At 36.0% G+C, this 19,366-nt stretch overlaps 1 protein-coding gene across 4 annotated transcripts in view; it reads right to left on the reverse strand.

Moving 5' to 3' along the window:
• OCA2 (OCA2 melanosomal transmembrane protein) overlaps positions 1-19,366 on the reverse strand; it is a 343,267-nt gene that overhangs the window by 107,968 nt on the left and 215,933 nt on the right. For all 4 annotated transcript variants that reach the window (XR_011254446.1, XR_011254445.1, XM_069576815.1 and 1 more), the window contains exon 19: positions 13,492-13,619. Coding sequence is in view for 2 of the 4 variants with exons in the window: in XM_069576815.1 (XP_069432916.1) it covers positions 13,492-13,619 (128 nt within the window). In the remaining 2 variants the exon portion in view is untranslated. The remainder of the gene's footprint in view (positions 1-13,491; positions 13,620-19,366) is intronic.

Consider the following 19,366-nt stretch of genomic DNA (forward strand, 5'->3'; position numbering starts at 1 on the left):
ACACATTTAAAAACTACAAAAAACACAAGCATGTGGAGGCTGAACAATATGCTACTTTAGTATAACAACTAATGGATCACTGAGGAAATCAAAATATACCTAGAAAAAAAATGCAAATGAAAACACAAAAATCCGAAACTTATGGGACACAACAAAAGCAGTTCCAAGAGGGAATTTTATAGCAATACAATCTTACCTAACACAACAAGCAATATCTCAAATAAACAACCTAATTTTACACCTTACATCATACATGGAGGGGCCTCCTCAATGGCTCAGTGGGTAAAGAATCTTCCTGTAATACAGAAGACACAGGAGATGCAGATTGGATTCCTAGGTCAGGAAGATCCCCTGAAGGAGGAAATGGCAACCCACTTCAGTATTCTTGCATGAAAAATCTCCAGGATGAGGAACTTGGCAGGCTATAGTTCACGCAGTTGCAAAGAGTCAGACAAGACTGAGTGACTAAGCACAGCACCGCACAACCTTACACCTAAAGCAACTAGAGAAAGAAGAACAAACAAAACCCAGGTACTGGTAGGAAAGAAATCATAACAATCAAAGCAGAAACAAATGAAATAGAGATAAATAAAACAATATAAAAGATCAATGAAATGAAAAGGACATACTGTATAGCATAGGGAAGTCTACTCATTATTCTGTAACAATCTACATAGGAAAAGAATCTGGAAAAGAATGGATAAATGTACATGTATAACTGAACCACACTGCTATACATCCAAGATTAACACAACATTGTAAACAAATATACTTCAATATAAAATAAAAACTAAATTTAAATTGATGCATAGTTTAACTCATAATAATATAATTTTAAAATATGGTGTAAAAAACAAAATGAAAGAGAATTTAAATGGTTTATAGTTACATATTTGTTTAGCACAAAGAAAGCAGTAAAGGAGAAGAGAGAGGTACAAAAGAAACAGAACATAGCAAAATCAAATAACAAAATGACAGATAAATTCAACCATATGAGTAATTTTATTACATATAAACAAATATTTCAATCAAAAAGAAATTGTCAGACTGAATTTTTTTAATGGCAGCCCCTGCAAACAACAACAAATGAGAGCTGAAGTGGCCATATCAATACCAGTCAAAAAAGATTCTAACACAAAAATATACTAAAAAAAAAAAGAGGGAGATATAATAATGATGAAAGTTCTATTCACATGAATGTTATAATAATTATAAAATACATGTGCCTAACAACAGATCTTCAAGACATATGAAACAAAAACTAATACATGTGAAAAGAAAATATACAATTCAACAGTGATAGGTGAGGACTTCAATACTCCACTATCAACAATTGATATAAATTATATAGAATATAGGAAATGTATAAAACTTAAACAAAACTATTGACAAGCATGATGTATCTGATATTTGTAGAATTCTCCACCAAACAAAAGCAGAATACACATACTTTTCAAGCACAAGTACAATATTCTCCAGAAAAGACAAAATGCAAGACTATAAAACAAGACTCAATAAAATTACAAGGACTGATATGCGCAAAATATGTTCTGTGACAATTGAACTAAATTAAAAATAAAAAACAGAAAGAAATATAGACAACCCTCAAATATTTGTAACTTTAAAAATATACTTCTCAATCCATATGTCAAACAAGAATACCATATTTAAATACCTCTCAAAAAGCACTAACATCAACCTTGCTTCTCTTGCCTATTTTTAAGAACAATCTACTTTGCTTGTTTTATAGACTTGTCAAGATTGTCTAAGTGAAGATTTACAAACAGTGATAAAAGCAAAATATGTGACTCTAATGAATCGTGTTCTGATTTATGTAGAAAAAAAAATTAAATAAACCTGGAAGCATCTCTCAAATGAAAAGATTACAAATAAATTGCTAACAAATCTTTTAAAAAGTAAATTATAAGAAAAAATAGCAAATATTTTGAACAGACAAAAATGAAAGAAGAGTATAGGTAATAAAGGATTCAGAGAAATGATGCTTGGGGAAAATTTGTAGCTAAAATGCTTATGTAAAAAATAAGAAAGATCTCGTTAATAACCTAAGGTTCCACTTTAAGAACGCAGGAGGCAAAGAGAGAATATCAAATCAAATTCCAATAGAACAAATGAAATAATAAAGACTAGAGCAGAAACCAATGAAATAGAAACCAAAAAATGTACAAAGAAAATTAATGAAAGTAATCTGGCCTCCAAGCAACAGCCTGAAAGCATCTGAATCTATGGAGAGGATCATTAAAATAAGAAAACTTAGGTGGCAGAGTAGCAAGAGGAAACGAGGAACTGAGAGTCTAGTGAAAAGAAGCTTGTTGGAAACGGATTTTCTTTCTGGCTAGCGGAATAACCTGAGAAAATTTTTAAAGATCAATAATTTTTAAATTTGTATTTATTTATTTTTAACTGAAGGATAATTGCTTTACAGTACTGTGTTGGTTTCTGTCAAATATTAACACGTATCAGAAAGCCTGAGAACTTTAAATACATACACATCTATAAGGGAAGAAGCAAAGAGGATGGTAATTAAAAAAATGAAATGTTTTTGTAACTGAGAGAATAGACAGTTTTAGATGAAATGCACTACATTCTAAAGCTTAGAAAGTAAGATCTTAAGGCTTTCCAACTTTAAAAAATATTTTCAACTCAAGAGTTTATCCAATTACTTAATATGGAAAAAAGAAAATCAATGTAATTAATATTTCCTTTTAAAAATAAATATCAAAAAGTAGACAAACTTTACCTAGGCTAACCAAGAAAAAGAGAGAAGACACAAATCATCAAAATCAGAAATAGAAAGGGGGATATCACTGATTGCACTGAAATAAAAAGTATTATAAGGCAATATTACAAACAACTTATGCCAAAAATTAAGAAAATTTGGATGAAATAGACAAATTCATAGAAAACAAAAACTAGTAAAATTTACTCAAGAAGAAATAGAATACCTAATAGGCCAAACAAAATGAATTAGGAAAAACAAACAAATACATAAAATTTATCCACAATTTAATTTCATGCCCATATGACTTCACTGGAAACTTTTATTGAATATTTAAAAACAACCTTTCACAAACTCTTCTGCACAGAATTCTTGGCAAATCATTCTGTTGCACTCATTCAGTATGATGCTCATAACAAATCCAGAAAAAAACATACATGAAAATTATATAGACCAATATCCCTCATGAATATATATGTAAAATTTCTCAAAAAATAATAGTAAACGGAACTCAACAACTTATTACAACATGATCAAGTGAGATTCACTTCAGGAATACAAAGCAGATTTAACATCTGAAAATCAGTAAATGTAGTATACCATAATAATAGATTCAAAGTTAAAAAAAATATGTCATCTTAATAGATACATATAAAATTTGAAAAAATTGAATATTAAATTTCACAACAAATAAGGAATATATCCTAATATATTTCTCAGCTTAATAAAGGACATCTATATATAGCCAAAAAAATAAAAATAAAAAATAAAAAAACCTACGACTAACACTATACATAATGGGGAAAAACCAAATCCATTTCCCCTAAGATCAGATATAAGATATGAACGTTAATACTCATCACTTCAACATCAAACTAGAGATTATAGCTAACAAGACAGGAAAAAATTAAGAGAAGGGAAAAGAGAGTATTTGGAGGAAAGGAAGGGAGAAAATGTGAGCTAGTTATAGGCATCAAATCAGAAAAGAAATTAAAATGTCTTTGCAGATGACATGAAAAGAATCTCCAATGGATCTAAAAACAACTACTAGACTAACAAATGGATTCATCAAGGTCTCAGGACACAATATTATTATTTAAAAATTTGTATTTCTGTGTAATGTTAATATGCAATTAGAATATATTAGGTTGTTGCAAAAGTAATGGTGGTTTTGCACTGTTGAAAATTGCCATTTGATATTGGAATACATTCTTAAATAAATGTGGTTATTTTGTACATCATTTTAATGCACATTTCTCACTTTATGTCTTTTTGCTAATAATATTACTTGCTGTTTGTTTTATATTTATTTTAGATTAGGGAAACGATGTTAAATAAAAAGCAAATTCGAGTGATTTTCTTTAGTTCAAAATGTTCATAAAGCAGCAGAGACAACTCACAATATCTACAATGCATTTGGCCCAGTATGTGCTAACAAATGTGCAGTGCAGTGGTGATTCAAGAAGTTTCACAAAGGAGATGAGAAGCTTGAAGGTGAGGAGCATAGTGGCCAGCCTTTGGAAGCTGACAATGACCAACTGAGAGCTATCATTGAAGCTGACCCTCTTACAACTACACTAGAGAATGCCCAAGAATTCAGTGTCAACTATTCTTTGGTCATTTGGCATTTGAAGCAAATTGGAAAGGCAAAAAAGCTCAATAAGTGGGTGCCTCATGAGCTAACCGAAAATTAAGGGAAAAAAAAAAAGAATGTTGTTTTGAAGTGTTGTCTTCTCTTATTCTATGCAACATCAATGAACCATTTCTCCATCAGATTGTGAGAGAGACAAAAAGTGGATCTTATATAATTGGCAATGACCAGCTCAGTGGCTGGACTGAGAAGAATCTCCAAAGCACTTTCCAAAGCCAAACTTGCACCAAAAAATGGTCATAGTCACTGTTTGGTGGTCTCCTGGCCATCTGACCCTTTATAGCTTTCTGAATTCCTGTGAAACAATTACAACTGAAAACTATGCTCAGCAAATCAATGAGCTGCATTGAAATCTGCAACACCTGCAGCTGGCATTGGTCAACAGAATGGGCCCCATTCTTCTGCATGACAACACCAGACAACACGTCACACAACCAACACTTCAAAAGCTGAATGAATTGGGCTGCAAAGTTTTGCCTCATTTGCCACTCTTCAAGCATCTCAACAACTTTTTGCTTTCCAAGGGTTCATTGAATCCTGATGCACAGATTTTTATGTAACAGGAATAAACAAACGTATTTCTCATTGGCAAAAATGTGTTAATTGTAATGGTTCCTACTCCAATTAATAAAGATGTTTGAGCCTAATTATAATGAATTAAAATTTAGAGTCTGAAATCGCAATTAGATTTGCACCAATCTAATAAAATTTAAAAAAACAATTATATTCACAATATCATCAAAAAGAATATAACACACTCTAATAACTTTTGCCTAAGGAGGCAAAAGACCTATACTCCAAAAACTATATACAAGATGTTGAATAAAGAAATCAAAGATGACACAGATGGAAAGATATACCATGTTCTTAGGTTGGAAGAATAAATATTGTGAAAATGACTATACTACACAAAATAATCTATGGATTCAATGCAATCCCTATCCAATTATCAATGGCATTTTTCACAGAACTAGAATTTTAACATTTTACATTTGTATGAAGACACAAAAGACCTGGAGTACCCAAAGCAATCTTGAGAAAGAAAAACAAACCTGGAGTAAAAAAGTTCCCTGGCTTCAGACTATACTACAAAGCCACAGTAATCAAAACAGCATGGTACTGCATAAAACTAGGACTATTGATCAATGAAACAGGACAGAATGCCCAGAAATAAACCCATGCACCTCTGGTCAATTAATCTATGACAAAGGAGGCAAAAATATACAGTGGAGAAAGGACAATATCTCTTCAATAAATGGTGTTAGGAAAACTGGACAGCTACATATAAAAGAATGAAATTAGAATATCCTTTAATACCATACACTAAAAAAAAAAAAACTTCAATCAAAATGGATTAAAGATCTAAATGTAAGACATTACTATAAAACTCTTAGAGGAAAACATAGGCAGAACACTCTTTGACATAAATTGCAGCAATATCTCTCTGATCTCGTCCTAGAGTAGTGGAAGTGAAAGAAAAATAAATAAATGGTACCATATTAAACTTAAAATTTTTGCACAGCAAATGTAACCAGAAACAAAGCAAATATATAATCCATAGAACTGAAGAAAATACGTGCAACTGATACAACAAACAAGGGAATAATCTCCAAAGTTTACAAACAGCTCATGCAGCTCAATATAGAAAAAAATCTAATCAAAAATGGGAAGAAGACATAAATAGACTTTTCTCTAGAGAAGACACACAAGTAGTCAAGAGGAACATGAAAAGATGCTCAACATCACTAATTACTAGAGAAATGAAAATCAAAGCTACAATGAGATATCATCACACACCAGTCAGAATGGCCATCATCAAAAATGCTGATGATGCCATTACCTATTTGCAGGGCAGCAGTGAAAATGCAGAAATAGAGAACAGACTTGAGGAAACAGGGAGGGGAAGGAGAGGGTGGGACAAACCGAGAGAGCACCATGGATACATTTATACTACTATGGAAAACAGCCTGGCACTCTTGGCCGCTGCCCCAACCTCAGACGTGGGGTAACACCTCTCGGCTGCACTTAGTGTGCCGGTCATAGCCAACAGTACCAGGCTGTAACAGTGCAGGAATGGCTGAGAGGAGCTACCCAAGTACGAGGTCAGGGGTGGCAGGCGAGAGGAGCTACCCCGCTTCTAAGGCCAGGGGCAGCCAGGAGGAGCCACCCTGGGCCCGAGGCCAGGGGTGGCGGCCGGGAGGAGCAACCCCATGGCTAAGGAGCAGTGGCTGTGCAGGCACAGGAGGGCCTAGAGGAGCAATCCCACGTTGAAGATCAGGAAGGGTGGCAGTGAGGAGAAACCCTTCATCCAACGTAAGCAGCAGCGGATGCACTTTGCTGGAGAAGCCGTGAAGAGATACCCCATGCCCAAGGTAAGAGAAACCCAAATAAGATGGTAGGTGTTGCAAGAGGGCATCAGAGGGCAGACACACTGAAATCATACTCAATGACAGCTAGTCAATCTAATCACACTAGGACCGCAGCCTTGTCTAACCCAATGAAACTAAGCCATGCCTGCGGGACAACCCAAGACAGGCAGGTCACGGTGGAGAGGTCTGAAAGAATGGTCCACTGGAGAAGGGAATGGCAAACCACTTCAGTATTCTTGCCTTGAGAACCCCATGAAGAGTATGAAAAGGCAAAATTATAGGATACTGAAAGAGGAACTCCCCAGGTCAGTAGGTGCCCAATATGCTATGGGAGATCAATGGAGAAATAACTCCAAAAAGAATGAAGGGATGGAGCCAAAGCAAAAACAATACTCGGCTGTGGATGTGACTGGTGATAGAAGCAAGGTCCGATGCTATAAAGAGCAATATTGCATCAGTTCAGTTCAGTACAGTTCAGTCGCTCAGTCGTGTCTGACTCTTTGCGACCCCATGAATCGCAACACGCCCGGCCTCCCTGTCCATCACAAACTCCCAGAGTTCACGCAGACTCACATCCATCGAGTCAGTGATGCCATCCAGCCATCTCATCCTCTGTCATCCCCTTCTCCTCCTGCCCCCAATCCCTCCCAGCATCAGAGTCTTTTCCAATGAGTCAGTTCTTCACATGAGGTGGCCAAAGTACTGGAGTTTCAGCTTTAGCATCATTCCTTCCAAAGAAATCCCAGGGCTGATCTCCTTCAGAATGGCCTGGTTGGATCTCCTTGCAGTACAAGGGACTCTCAAGTGTCTTCTCCAACACAATATTGCATAGGAACCTGGAATGTCAGGTCCATGAATCAAGGCAAACTAGAAGTGGTCAAACAAGAGATGGCAAGAGTGAATGTCGACATTCTAGGAATCAGCGAACTAAAATGGACTGGAATGGGTCAATTTAACTCAGATGACCATTATATCTAATATTGCGGGCAGGAATCCCTAAGAAGAAATGGAGTAGCCAGCATGGTCAACAAAAGAGTCCGAAATGGAATACTTGGATGCAATCTCAAAAATGACAGAATGATCTCTGTTCGTTTTCAAGGCAAACTATTCAATATCACAGTTATCCGAGTCTATGCCCCAACCAGTAATGCTGAAGAAGCTGAAGTTGAATGGTTTTATGAAGACCTACAAGGCCTTTTAGAACTAACATCCAAAAAAGACGTCCTTTTCATTATAGGGGACTGGAATGCAAAAGTAGGAAGTCAAGAAACACCTGGAGTAACAGGAATATTCGGCCTTCGAATGCAGAATGAAGCAGGGAAAAGACTAATAGAGTTTTGCCAAGAAGATGCACTGGTCATAGCAAACAACCTCTTTCAACAACACAAGAGAAGACTCTACACATGGACATCACCAGACGGTCAACACCGAAATCAGGCTGATTATATTTTTTGCAGCCAAAGATGGAGAAGCTCTACACAGTCAACAAAAACACGACCAGGAGCTGACTGTGGCTCAGATCATGAACTCCTTATTACCAAATTCAGACTGAAATTGAAGAAAGTAGGGAAAACTGCTAGACCATTCAGGTATGACCTAAATCAAATCCCTTATGATTATACAGTAGAAGTGAGAAATAGATTTAAGGGCCTAGATCTGATAGATAGAGTGCCTGATGAACTATGGGCTGAGATTCATGGCATTGTACAGGAGACAGGTATCAAGACCATCTCCATGGAAAAGAAATGCAAAAAAGCAAAAGGGCTGGCTGGGAAGGCCTTACAAATAGCTGTGAAGAGAAGAGAGGTGAAAAGCAAAGGAGAAAAGGAAAGATATAAGCATCTGAATGCAGAGTTCCAAAGAATAGCAAGAAGAGATAAGAAACCCTTCTTCAGCGATCAATGCAAAGAAATAGAGGAAAACAACAGAATGGGAAAGACTAGAGATCACTTCAAGAAAATTAGAGATCCTGAGGGAACATTTCATGCAAAGATGGGCTCGATAAAGGACAGAGATGGTATTGACCTAGCAGAAGCAGAAGATATTAAGAACAGGTGGCAAGAATACACAGAAGAACTGCACAAAAAAGATCTTCACGACCTGGATAATCAGGATGATGTGATCACTCACCTAGAGCCAGACATCCTGGAATGTGAAGTCAAGTGGGCCTTAGAAAGCATCACTATGAACAAAGCTAGTGGAAGTGATGGAATTCCAGTTGAGCTATTTCAAATCCTGAAAGATGATGCTGTGAAAGTGCTGTACTCAATATGCCAGCACATTTGGAAAACTCAGCAGTGGCCACAGGACTGGAAAAGGTCAGTTTTCATTCCAATCCCAAAGAAAGGCAATGCCAAAGAATGCTCAAACTACTGCACAATCTCACATGCTAGTAAAGTAATGCTCAAAATTCTCCAAGCCAGGCTTCAGCAATACGTGAACCGTGAACTCCCTGACATTCAAGCTGGTTTTAGAAAAGGCAGAAGAACCAGAGATCAAATTGCCAACATCCACTGGATCATGGAAAAAGCAAGAGAGTTCCAGAAAAACATCTATTTCTGCTTTATTGACTATGCCAAAGCCTTTGACTGTGTGGATCACAATGAACTGTGGAAAATTCTGAAAGAGATGGAATACCAGACCACCTGACCTGCCTCTTGAGAAATCTGTATGCAGGTCAGGAAGCAACAGTTAGAACTGGACATGGAAAAACAGACTGGTTCCAAATAGGAAAAGGAGTACGTCAAGGCTGTATACTGTCACCCTGCTTATTTAACTTCTATGCAGAGTACATCATGAGAAACGCTGGCCTGGAAGAAACACAAACTGGAATCAAGATTGCCAGGAGAAATATCAATAACCTCAGATATGCAGATGACACCACCTTTATGGCAGAAAGTGAAGAGGAACTAAAAAGCCTCTTGATTAAGGTGAAAGAGGACACTGAAAAAGTTGGCTTAAAGCTCAACATTTAGAAAATGAAGATCATGGCATCCGGTTCCATCACTTCATGGGAAATAGATGGGGAAACAATGGAAACAGTGGCTGACTTTATTTTGGGGGGGCTCCAAAATCACTGCAGATGGTGATTGTAGCCATGAAATTAAAAGACGCTTACTCCTTGGCCGAAAAGTTATGACCAACCTAGATAGTATATTCAAAAGCAGAGACATTACTTTGCTGACTAAGTTCCATCTAGTCAAGGCTGTGATTTTTCCTGTGGTCATGTATGGATGTGAGAGTTGGACTGTGAAGAAGGCTGAGCACCGAAGAATTGATGCTTTTGAACTGTGGTGTTGGAGAAGACTCTTGAGAGTCCCTTGGACTGCAAGGAGGTCCAACCAGTGCATTCTACAGGAGATCAGTCCTGGGATTTCTTTGGAAGGAATGACGCTAAAGCTGAAACTCCAGTACTTTGGCCACCTCATGCGAAGAGTTGACTCACTGGAAAAGACTCTGATGTTGGGAGGGATTGGGGGAAGGAGGAGAAGGGGACGACAGAGGATGAGATGGCTGGATGGCATCACTGATTCGATGGACGTGAGTCTGAGTGAACTCTGGGAGTTGGTGATGGACAGGGAGGCCTGGCATGCTGCAATTTATGGAGTGGCAAAGAGTCGGACACGATTGAGTGTCTGAACTGAACTGAACTGATGGAAAACAGATAGTAGGTGTTTACTCTATGACGCAGGGAGCTCAAACTGGTGCTCTGTGACAACCTAGAAGTGTGGGATGTGGTGGGAGATTGGAGGGAGGTTCAAGAGGAAGGGGACATTGGTATACCTATGGTTGAGTCATGTTGATTGTGGCAGAAACCAACACAATATTGCAAAGCAATTATCCTTCAATTAAAGACAAATCAATTAAAAGCAAAAAATAATAGAAATACAGTCACAGATGTATAAAACAAAATTATGGTTATCAGGAGGTAAGGGTGGAGGGATAAACTGGGAGATTGATATTGAAATATACATACCACTATATATAAAACAGATAACTAATATGGACCTACTCTATAAACTAGGACATTCTACTCAATATTTTTTAATGGCCTATATGGAAAAAAGAATCTTTTTTATTTTATTTTTACTTTATTTTACTTTACAATACTGTATTGGTTTTGCCATACATTGACATGAATCTGCCACGGGTGTATATGAGCCCCCAATCCTGAATCCCCCTCCCACCTCAAAAAGAATCTAAAAATGAGTGGATATACATATATGTATAGCTGATTCACTTTTCTGTACAGCAGACACTAACACAACATTGCAAATCAAGTATACTCCATTAAAGATTAATCTTAAAAAAATGCTGGAGAGGGTGTGAAGAAAGGGAACCCTCCTACATTACTGGTGGAAATATAAACTGGTACAGCTACTATGGAGAAAAGTATGGTTCAAAGAATGTTTTCCCATATTGCCTTTTTTAAAAACTAAAAACCATTATACACCTACTAAGAAAACTAAGATCATGGCATTTGGTCCCATCATTTCATGGCAAATAGATGGGGAAAAAGTGGAAACAGTGACAGACTTTATTTTGGGGGGCTCCATAATCACTGCAAATTGTGACTGCAGCCATGAAATTAAAAGACACTTGCTCCTTGGAAGAAAAGTTAAGACCAACCTAGACAGAATATTAAAAAGCAGAGACATTACTTTGCTAATAAAGTTCCATCTAGTCAAAGCTATGGTTTTTCCAGTAGTCATGTATGGATGTGAGAGTTGGACCAAAAGGAAAGCTGAGCACCAAAGAATTGATGTTTTCGAACTATGGTTCTGAAGAATACTCTAGAGAGTCCCTTGGACTGTAAGGAGATCCAATCAGTCCATCCTAAAGAAAATCAGTCCTGATTATTCATTGGAAGGACTGATGCTAAAGCTGAAACTCCAACACTTTGGCCACCTGATCTGAAGAATTCACTCCTCGGAAAAACCATGATCCTGGGAAAGATTGAAGGCAGGAGGAGAAGGGGATGAAAGAGGATGAGATGGTTGGATGGCATCACCAACTCAATGGACATGAGTTTGAATAAACTCCAGAAATTGGTGATGGACAGGGACACTGGCATGCTGCAGTCCATGGGGTCACAAAGAGTCAGACACGACTGAGCAACTGAACTGAACTGACTGATATACCTACTAGAATGTCTATAATCAAAATGAATGCCAATATGTGACAATGACGATGTAAAGAAACTGGAATCTACTATATTACTGATAAGAATGTAAAATGGTACAACCACTGTGGAAAATATTTTAGCAGTTTCTTAATAAGTTAAAGCAATGCTAAGACCTATTATCTACCTAAAATAAAATAATACATATGTCCACACAAAAACTCATACACAAATATACATAAATGTTTATGAAAATAGGTAAATAAAATATAGTATATCCATATAGCAGAATGTTATTCACCAATAAAACAAATGAGTCTAAGGTACACGGATGAACTTCAACATCATTATTCTAATTTAAAGGAGCCAACAGAAAATAGTACACAATATATGATTCCTTTTAGATGAAAGACAACTCAATAGAAAAAGGATCAGTGATTGCCTAAAGCTGGAGTTGTGAGATAGAACTGACTATAAGGGATCATGAGGGTCATGGGAATGAAACATTCAAAAGTAACTAAAAATTATTGAACTGTAAATGTAAAAGGAATTAATTTTATGATATATAAATTATATCTCAAGTTGCTTTAAATATTCCAGCATTTACCCTATTAGACAAAGAGAAGTATGAAATTCAGAACAATATGCCAAAGCCCAGATGAGATAGCAGTTTACATCTTGAATGAACATGCAATTGAGGCACTGACTTTCAAAAGCCAATCATGAAATAGTAACTAGAATTTCCTTCCTCAATAGTCTATATGTTTTGTGCATAAAGAAAACCCAGAATAGGAAAGGTGAAGTTTTTGAGTAGGAAATTGATGAAGTAGAATATGATTCATAACTCCTTGATGTATTTGGAGGAGCTATGTGAGTTATTACACCTATGTAATATATTATGAATTAAAGACAGATTTCAATGATACAAGGGACCTGTTTAAAAATAATTAATTAAAAACTACTAGTTTTAATCAACAGAATAGTGAATATTGAATGAATTTGTAATCAACAAGTTAAGGTGATCAATGTGAAACATTTGGTGTGTGTGAAGTAATGCTTTGGGGAATAGTATTTTTTATATAGCAAATCTTTGTATTTGAGGAAGTACATGTTTGTGAATCAATTCCCAAGATAAAAGTTATTGTGATAATTTTGTGACAACAATTATAACTAAAACAATACATTATTCATTCTTTTCTTTGATGCAGTCTTTCCCATTATGAGATTATTTATTTAAATATTACACAAAAGGAAGATACTATCAAGATGTATCCCTATAAACTTTTTGTAACAAGTCATTTTGCTCTAAGCCCAATTTAGAGTAAATTCTACTTTACAGCAAGTCAAATTGGAGAAAGTATACAAACCACAAACGTTATTCAAGAAAAAAACAACAGCAACCAAATAAACAAGTTTATTAAATATTATTTAAGTGCCTGAGATAAAAGTTGGTTTAACTTAAAATAGCCTAATTTCAACCCCCATAATTTTCCACTTAGTGAATATGTAGAAAGACTTACAAACTTTGAGCTTTTTTCATTCAGTAAATAAAATGTGAAATATAAAAATCGGGTCTTTTTGAACTATTGCAAAAGTTCAACAAAAGACTTACCTCCATCAGAACAAAGAGTGCTGCAAAGAACAGAAGGGTTGCCCATTCCACTCTGTGTAGAATTATCTCAAAATCATGGATATCAGCTAAAATTAGCAACCAGATGGCACCTAGAATAGCAATCCACCCTGAAAAACAAGTAAACAGACTTAAAGTTTAATTGTTAAAATGCTAATTCTTCATCTTCAGATTTCTTTCTTAATTGAAGGTAACTGATATTCTGCAAACTGAACACACTTAACATGTATCTTTTGGCTAATATATCAAAGAAACCAACACAACAGCCATCAGGATAATGAATACATCCACCATGCCAGCATTTTGCTCATGTCCATATTCTTTTCTCTCTCTCCCTCCTCCTGTCACCCCAACCCACCCCCAGGGGACCATTCATTGCTTTCCTTTCACTGTATAGTTTTTATATTTTCTATAAATGCAATCATATAACATGTATTTTTTTTAACAGACTGCTTCCATTCAATACAGTTATTTTAAGATTCTTCAACATTGGTGTGTTCATCCTTCAATTCTTCGGTGTTGGTATTTCATTCTTCTTTTTTGTTAAGTATGGCTATGCCACAGTGCACATACTCATTTACCTTTGATGGACACTTGCATTGCTTCCAGTGGTTGGCTATTACAAATGAATGTGCTATGAACTTTCATATAAATTATCTATATGTACATTATGCTTTCAGTTATCTTGGATCAATATCTAGGAATGGAATTGCTGAATTATATGATAGGCTAGTTTATGGAATATTTGTGTTTTAAGAAACTGTGAAATTGCTTCCCAAAATGGTTGTAACATTTTGCAATTCCACCAGTAGTATATGGAAATGCCCATTTCTCCATATTTTCAACACTTAGATTTTTTTTATTTTCCAGTGAGCATAAAATGATATCTCATTATGGTTTCAAATGGTATCCCTCTAATGACTAATGATGTTGAGCATCTTTTCATGTACTTACTTGCCATTAATATATGCTCTTTCATGAAGTTTTTGTTCAAATAGGCTGAGCACGTTTTTTTCTAAGCAAATAAAACTCAAAATAAGTAGAAAAAAATGTGCTGGATCAGAAATCAGTGAAATGAAAATAGAAAATTATTAGCAAAAAGCAATAATACTAAAACTTGGTTCTTTGAGAAGATCAAGAAGACTGGTAAAACTTGGTCAATCCAAATACAATGAAAAATGAAAAGGAAATAAAAATGCCAGTATCAAGAATAAGATCGGCAATATGGCTTTAGATTATACAGACATAAAAAGTACTAGTTTTCTATAGCTGTCATCACAAAGTACTACAAATGTAGTGGCTTGAAATAGCACCTCTTTATTATATCATTGTTTTCACAGATCAGAAGTATAATGAGCTTGGCTGATCTCTAATTAGGGCCTCAAAACAAAATCAATGTGTTTGCAGGGCTGCATTTCTTTCTAGAGGCTTCAGGACAAAAACTGTTTCCCTACTTATTTCAATTATAGACATAATTCAGTTCCTGCTTATTTTGATTGTAGATACTATTCAATGCAAACTAAAGTCCCTACTTCCTTACTTGCTATCATCCAGGAGTTGTTCTTAGTTTTAAGAGGCCACCCACATTTCTAGCTCATGACTCACTTCCTCTGTCTACAAAGCCAACAATGGTACGTCAAGTCAGGTCACTCTCACAATTCAAATCTCTCCTGCTTCTCCTGCTGAATCTCTCCAATTAACTCTCTTCTCTCCCACTTCCATTTTAAAGGCCAATGTTATTACATTGAGCACAACTGGATAATCTAGGAAATTTTTCCCTGTTTTAATGTTTGTAACCTTAATTTTACCTGCAAAGTCCCTTCTGCCATGTGACATAACATACACTGGTATTAATATCACATATTAGGATGTAGACACCTTTGAGGAGCCACATATAGAGTAATTTGGGAATAACTAGCATTTTAACAATATTAAGTCTTTAAGAAGTCTATAAACATGATTTATGTCTCTATTTATTAAGATCTCCTTTAGTTTTTCCTAAGAACGTTTTGTAGAAATTCCAGAACTTATGTGGAAATACAAAGGACCTAGAATAGCCAACACAAACTTAAAAAAGAAGAGCAAAATTAGAGAACATACATTACCTACCTAATCAAAACAGTATAGTGTTACATTAATATAGTCAAACTGATCAATGGAGAGTCCAGAAATGCACCCACAATTTAAAGATCAGATGATTTGCAAGAAAAGTTCAACAATAGTTCAGTGAAGAAATTGTAATTATTTTCATGAATGATGCTGAAACAACTGGATATTCACAAGCAAAAAAATTTTTTACTTTGATCCATTTATTGAATCATACACAAAAGTTAGCTATGTGGACAATGAAAAGTGAAAGTGTTAGTCACTCAGTCGTGTCTGACTTTTTGCAACCCCATGGACTGTAGCCCACAAGGCTCTATGTCTGTGGGATTTCCCAGTCAAGAATGCTGGAGTAGGTAGCCATTCCCTTCTCCAAAAGATCTTCCTGACCCAGGGATAGAACCTGTGTCTCCTGCATTGCAGGCAAATTCTTTGCTATCTGAGCCACCAGGAATACTCACATAGAAAATAAGGCTAAAATGTAAAATCTGTAATTTTAAACCTGCTAGAATAAACATATGCAAAGACTTCTTTGATCTTGGGTTAAGTTTTCTTCAGCTCAGTTCAGTTCAGTTCAGTCACTCAGTCGTGTCCAATTCTTTGCCACTCCATGAATCGCAGCATGCCAGGCCTCCCTGTCCATCACCAACTCCTGAAGTTCACTCAGACTCACGTCCATCGAGTCAGTGATGTCATCCACCCATCTCATCCTCTGTTGTCCCCTTCTCCTCCTGCCTCCAGTCCCTCCCAGCATCAGAGTCTTTTCCAATGAGTCAACTTTTCTCATGAGGTGGCCAAAGTATTGGAGTTTCAACTTTAGCATCAGTCCTTCCAATGAAAATTCAGGACTGATTTCCTTTAGGATGGACTGGTTGGATCTCCTTGCAGTCTGGGGACTTTCAAGAGTCTTCTTCAACACCACAGTTCAAATGCATCAATTCTTCGGTGCTCAGCTTTCCTTTTAGTCCAACTCTCACATCCATACATGACCAGTGGAAAAACCATAGCCTTGACTAGACAGACCTTTGTTGGCAAACTAATATCTCTGCTTTTCAATATGCTATCTAGGTTGGTCTTAACTTTTCTTCCAAGGAGCAAGCATCTTTTAATTTCACTGCTGCAGTCACCATCTGCAGTGATATGAAGCCCCCCAAAATAAAGTCTCTCACTGTTTCCATTTTTTCCCCGTCTATTTGCCATGAACTGATGGGACCAGATGCCATGATCTGAATGTTGAGTTTTAAGCCAACTTTTTCACTCTCTTCTTTTACTTTCATCAAGAGTCTCTTTAGTTCTTCTTCACTTTATACCACATTCAAAAATTAAATGAAATATAGACTTAAATATAAGACCAAAAACTATAAATCTCCCAAAGAAAACTTAAGAGAAAATCTTTATGACATTGAACTTGCCAATATTTTCTTGGCTGTGACACCAAGAGCTCAGGCCACAGAAATAGACAAATGCGACTACATAAAACTTTAAAGCTTTTGTTTATCAAAGGACACAATCTTTAGAGTAAAAAGGCATCCCATGGAATAGGCGAAAATATCTGGAAATCACATATCTGAAAATGAGTTAATATCCAAAATATATAAAGAACTCCTCAGTTCAGTTCAGTTCAGTTCAGTTGCTCAGCCATGTCCAACTCTTTGTCATCCCATGAAATGCAGCAGGCCAGGCCTCTCTGTCCATCACCAACTCCCGGAGCCTAACCTAACTCATGTCCATTGAGTCGGTGATGTCATCCAACCATCTCATCCTCTGTCGTCCCCTTCTCCTCCTGCCCTCAATCTTTCCCAGAACTCCTACGACTCAACAAAAAAAATCAAATAACCTAATTTAAAATGGGCAGAGGAACTTAACAGACATTTCTCCAAAGATGGTATACAAATAGCCAGTAACCAGATGAGAAGATTTCCCAGCATGACTAATCATTGGAGAGATGCATATCAAAATGACAATGAGAGTCACCTGTTAGGATGACTACTATGAAAAGGCAGGAAAAAGTGTTGGTGGGGATGTATAGAAATTGAAACACTTATGCACTATTGGTGTTTCTAAAGTGATTCAACAATTAGGGAAAATATTATGGAAATTCCTCAAAATACTTAAAGTGTAACAACCATTTGATCCAGCAAACTCTCTTTTGGGTGTACATCCAAAAGAACTGAAGCAGGGTCTCAAAAATTATTTGCATACCCACATTCACAGAACACTACTTGTAATAGCCAAGAGGTAGAATCAACCCAAATACCCATTAATGGATGAATGAATAAACAAAATGGTATAGTCATATAATAGAATATAATTCAGACTTTAAAAGGAAGGAATTTATATCACATTCTATAGCATGGATGAACCTTGAAAATTTTATACTAAGTGAAATAAGCCAGTCACTAAAAGATGAGTACTGTATCATTTCACTTTTATGAAGTGTCTAAAGTAGTCAAACTCATAACAAAACAGAGTGTAGAATAGTGTTACCAAGGTATTTCATGAATAAAATTTTCAGATTTGGAAGACAAAAAATTCTGAAGATCCACGTCACAGCAATGTGAATATATACTTAAAAGTACTAAAGTATGCACTTTAAAATGGCTAAAACAGTGAAGAAGAAGAAAAATAAGGAAGAAGATGGGAGAGAGGGAGAAGGAGGGAGGGAGGAGGGAGAGGAAAAGAAAGAAGAAGAGGAGGGGAGGAGAGGGAGGAAAGAGAAGAGGAGAGGCAGGGGAAGGGGGCCAGGGGGAGAATAAAAAGAAACCAAAGTCTCAAACTGAAAAGTATAATAACTGAAACAAAGATTCACTAGAGTTCAAAAGAAAATTTTAGCATGCAGAAGAAAGAATTGATGAATTTAAAAATGGGACAATTGAAAGTATTGACTCTGAAGAGCAGAAAGAGTGAACAAAAGTGAACACAGACTAACAAATGAACAAACATATGGGAGTTCCAGAAGGACAAGAGAAAGGGGAAGAGAGAATATTTGAGGAAATAATGGCAGAAATTTGCAAATAAGAAATTAGAAATAAAATAGAGAATATCAACAAAACCAAACTTTGATTCTTTCTAAAGATCAACTAAATTGGCAAACTGTTAGCTATAATCACAAAGAAAAAAGAGAATGCAAAAAAAAAAAAATCAGAAACAATGGAGACATTACTATCACCTTACAGAAACAAAAAATATATAAGAGATTACTATTAACAATTATACATCAACAAATTAGATAGCCAGATGAAATGAACAAACTTATAGAAGCACAAATACCTAAACTGTCTCAGAAATAAATACAAATCTTTACAGATTTAAAGCAAGAGATTGAATCACTAATCAAAAACCTTCTAGCAGTGAGTAATACAGAACCAGATGACTTCACTGGTTGTTGTAGTTGTTATTCTTCAGTCACAAAGTTGTATCTGACTCCTTATGATCCCATGTACTGTAGCTTCCAGACTCCTCTGTCCATGGGATTTCCCAGACAAGAATATTGAAGTCACTGGTGTGAATTCTACCAAACATTTAAAGAAGAGTTATACCAAATCTTCTCAAATTCTTCCAAAAATATAAGAGGAGGGAATACTTCTAAGAGGCCAGCATTACTCTAATACCAGAGCCAGATAAAGGCATCAGAAGAAAAGTAGATTTGAGACCTATAATCCCTTATGATTACAGATGAAAAATTATCAAAAAGTATTAACAACTGAAATCCAACAACATATTAAAAGGATTTGACCTAAGAATGTGGTCAACA

The sequence above is a fragment of the Ovis canadensis genome, chromosome 2 (genome assembly GCF_042477335.2).
Source record: "Ovis canadensis isolate MfBH-ARS-UI-01 breed Bighorn chromosome 2, ARS-UI_OviCan_v2, whole genome shotgun sequence".
Taxonomy (NCBI): Eukaryota; Metazoa; Chordata; class Mammalia; order Artiodactyla; family Bovidae; genus Ovis; species Ovis canadensis.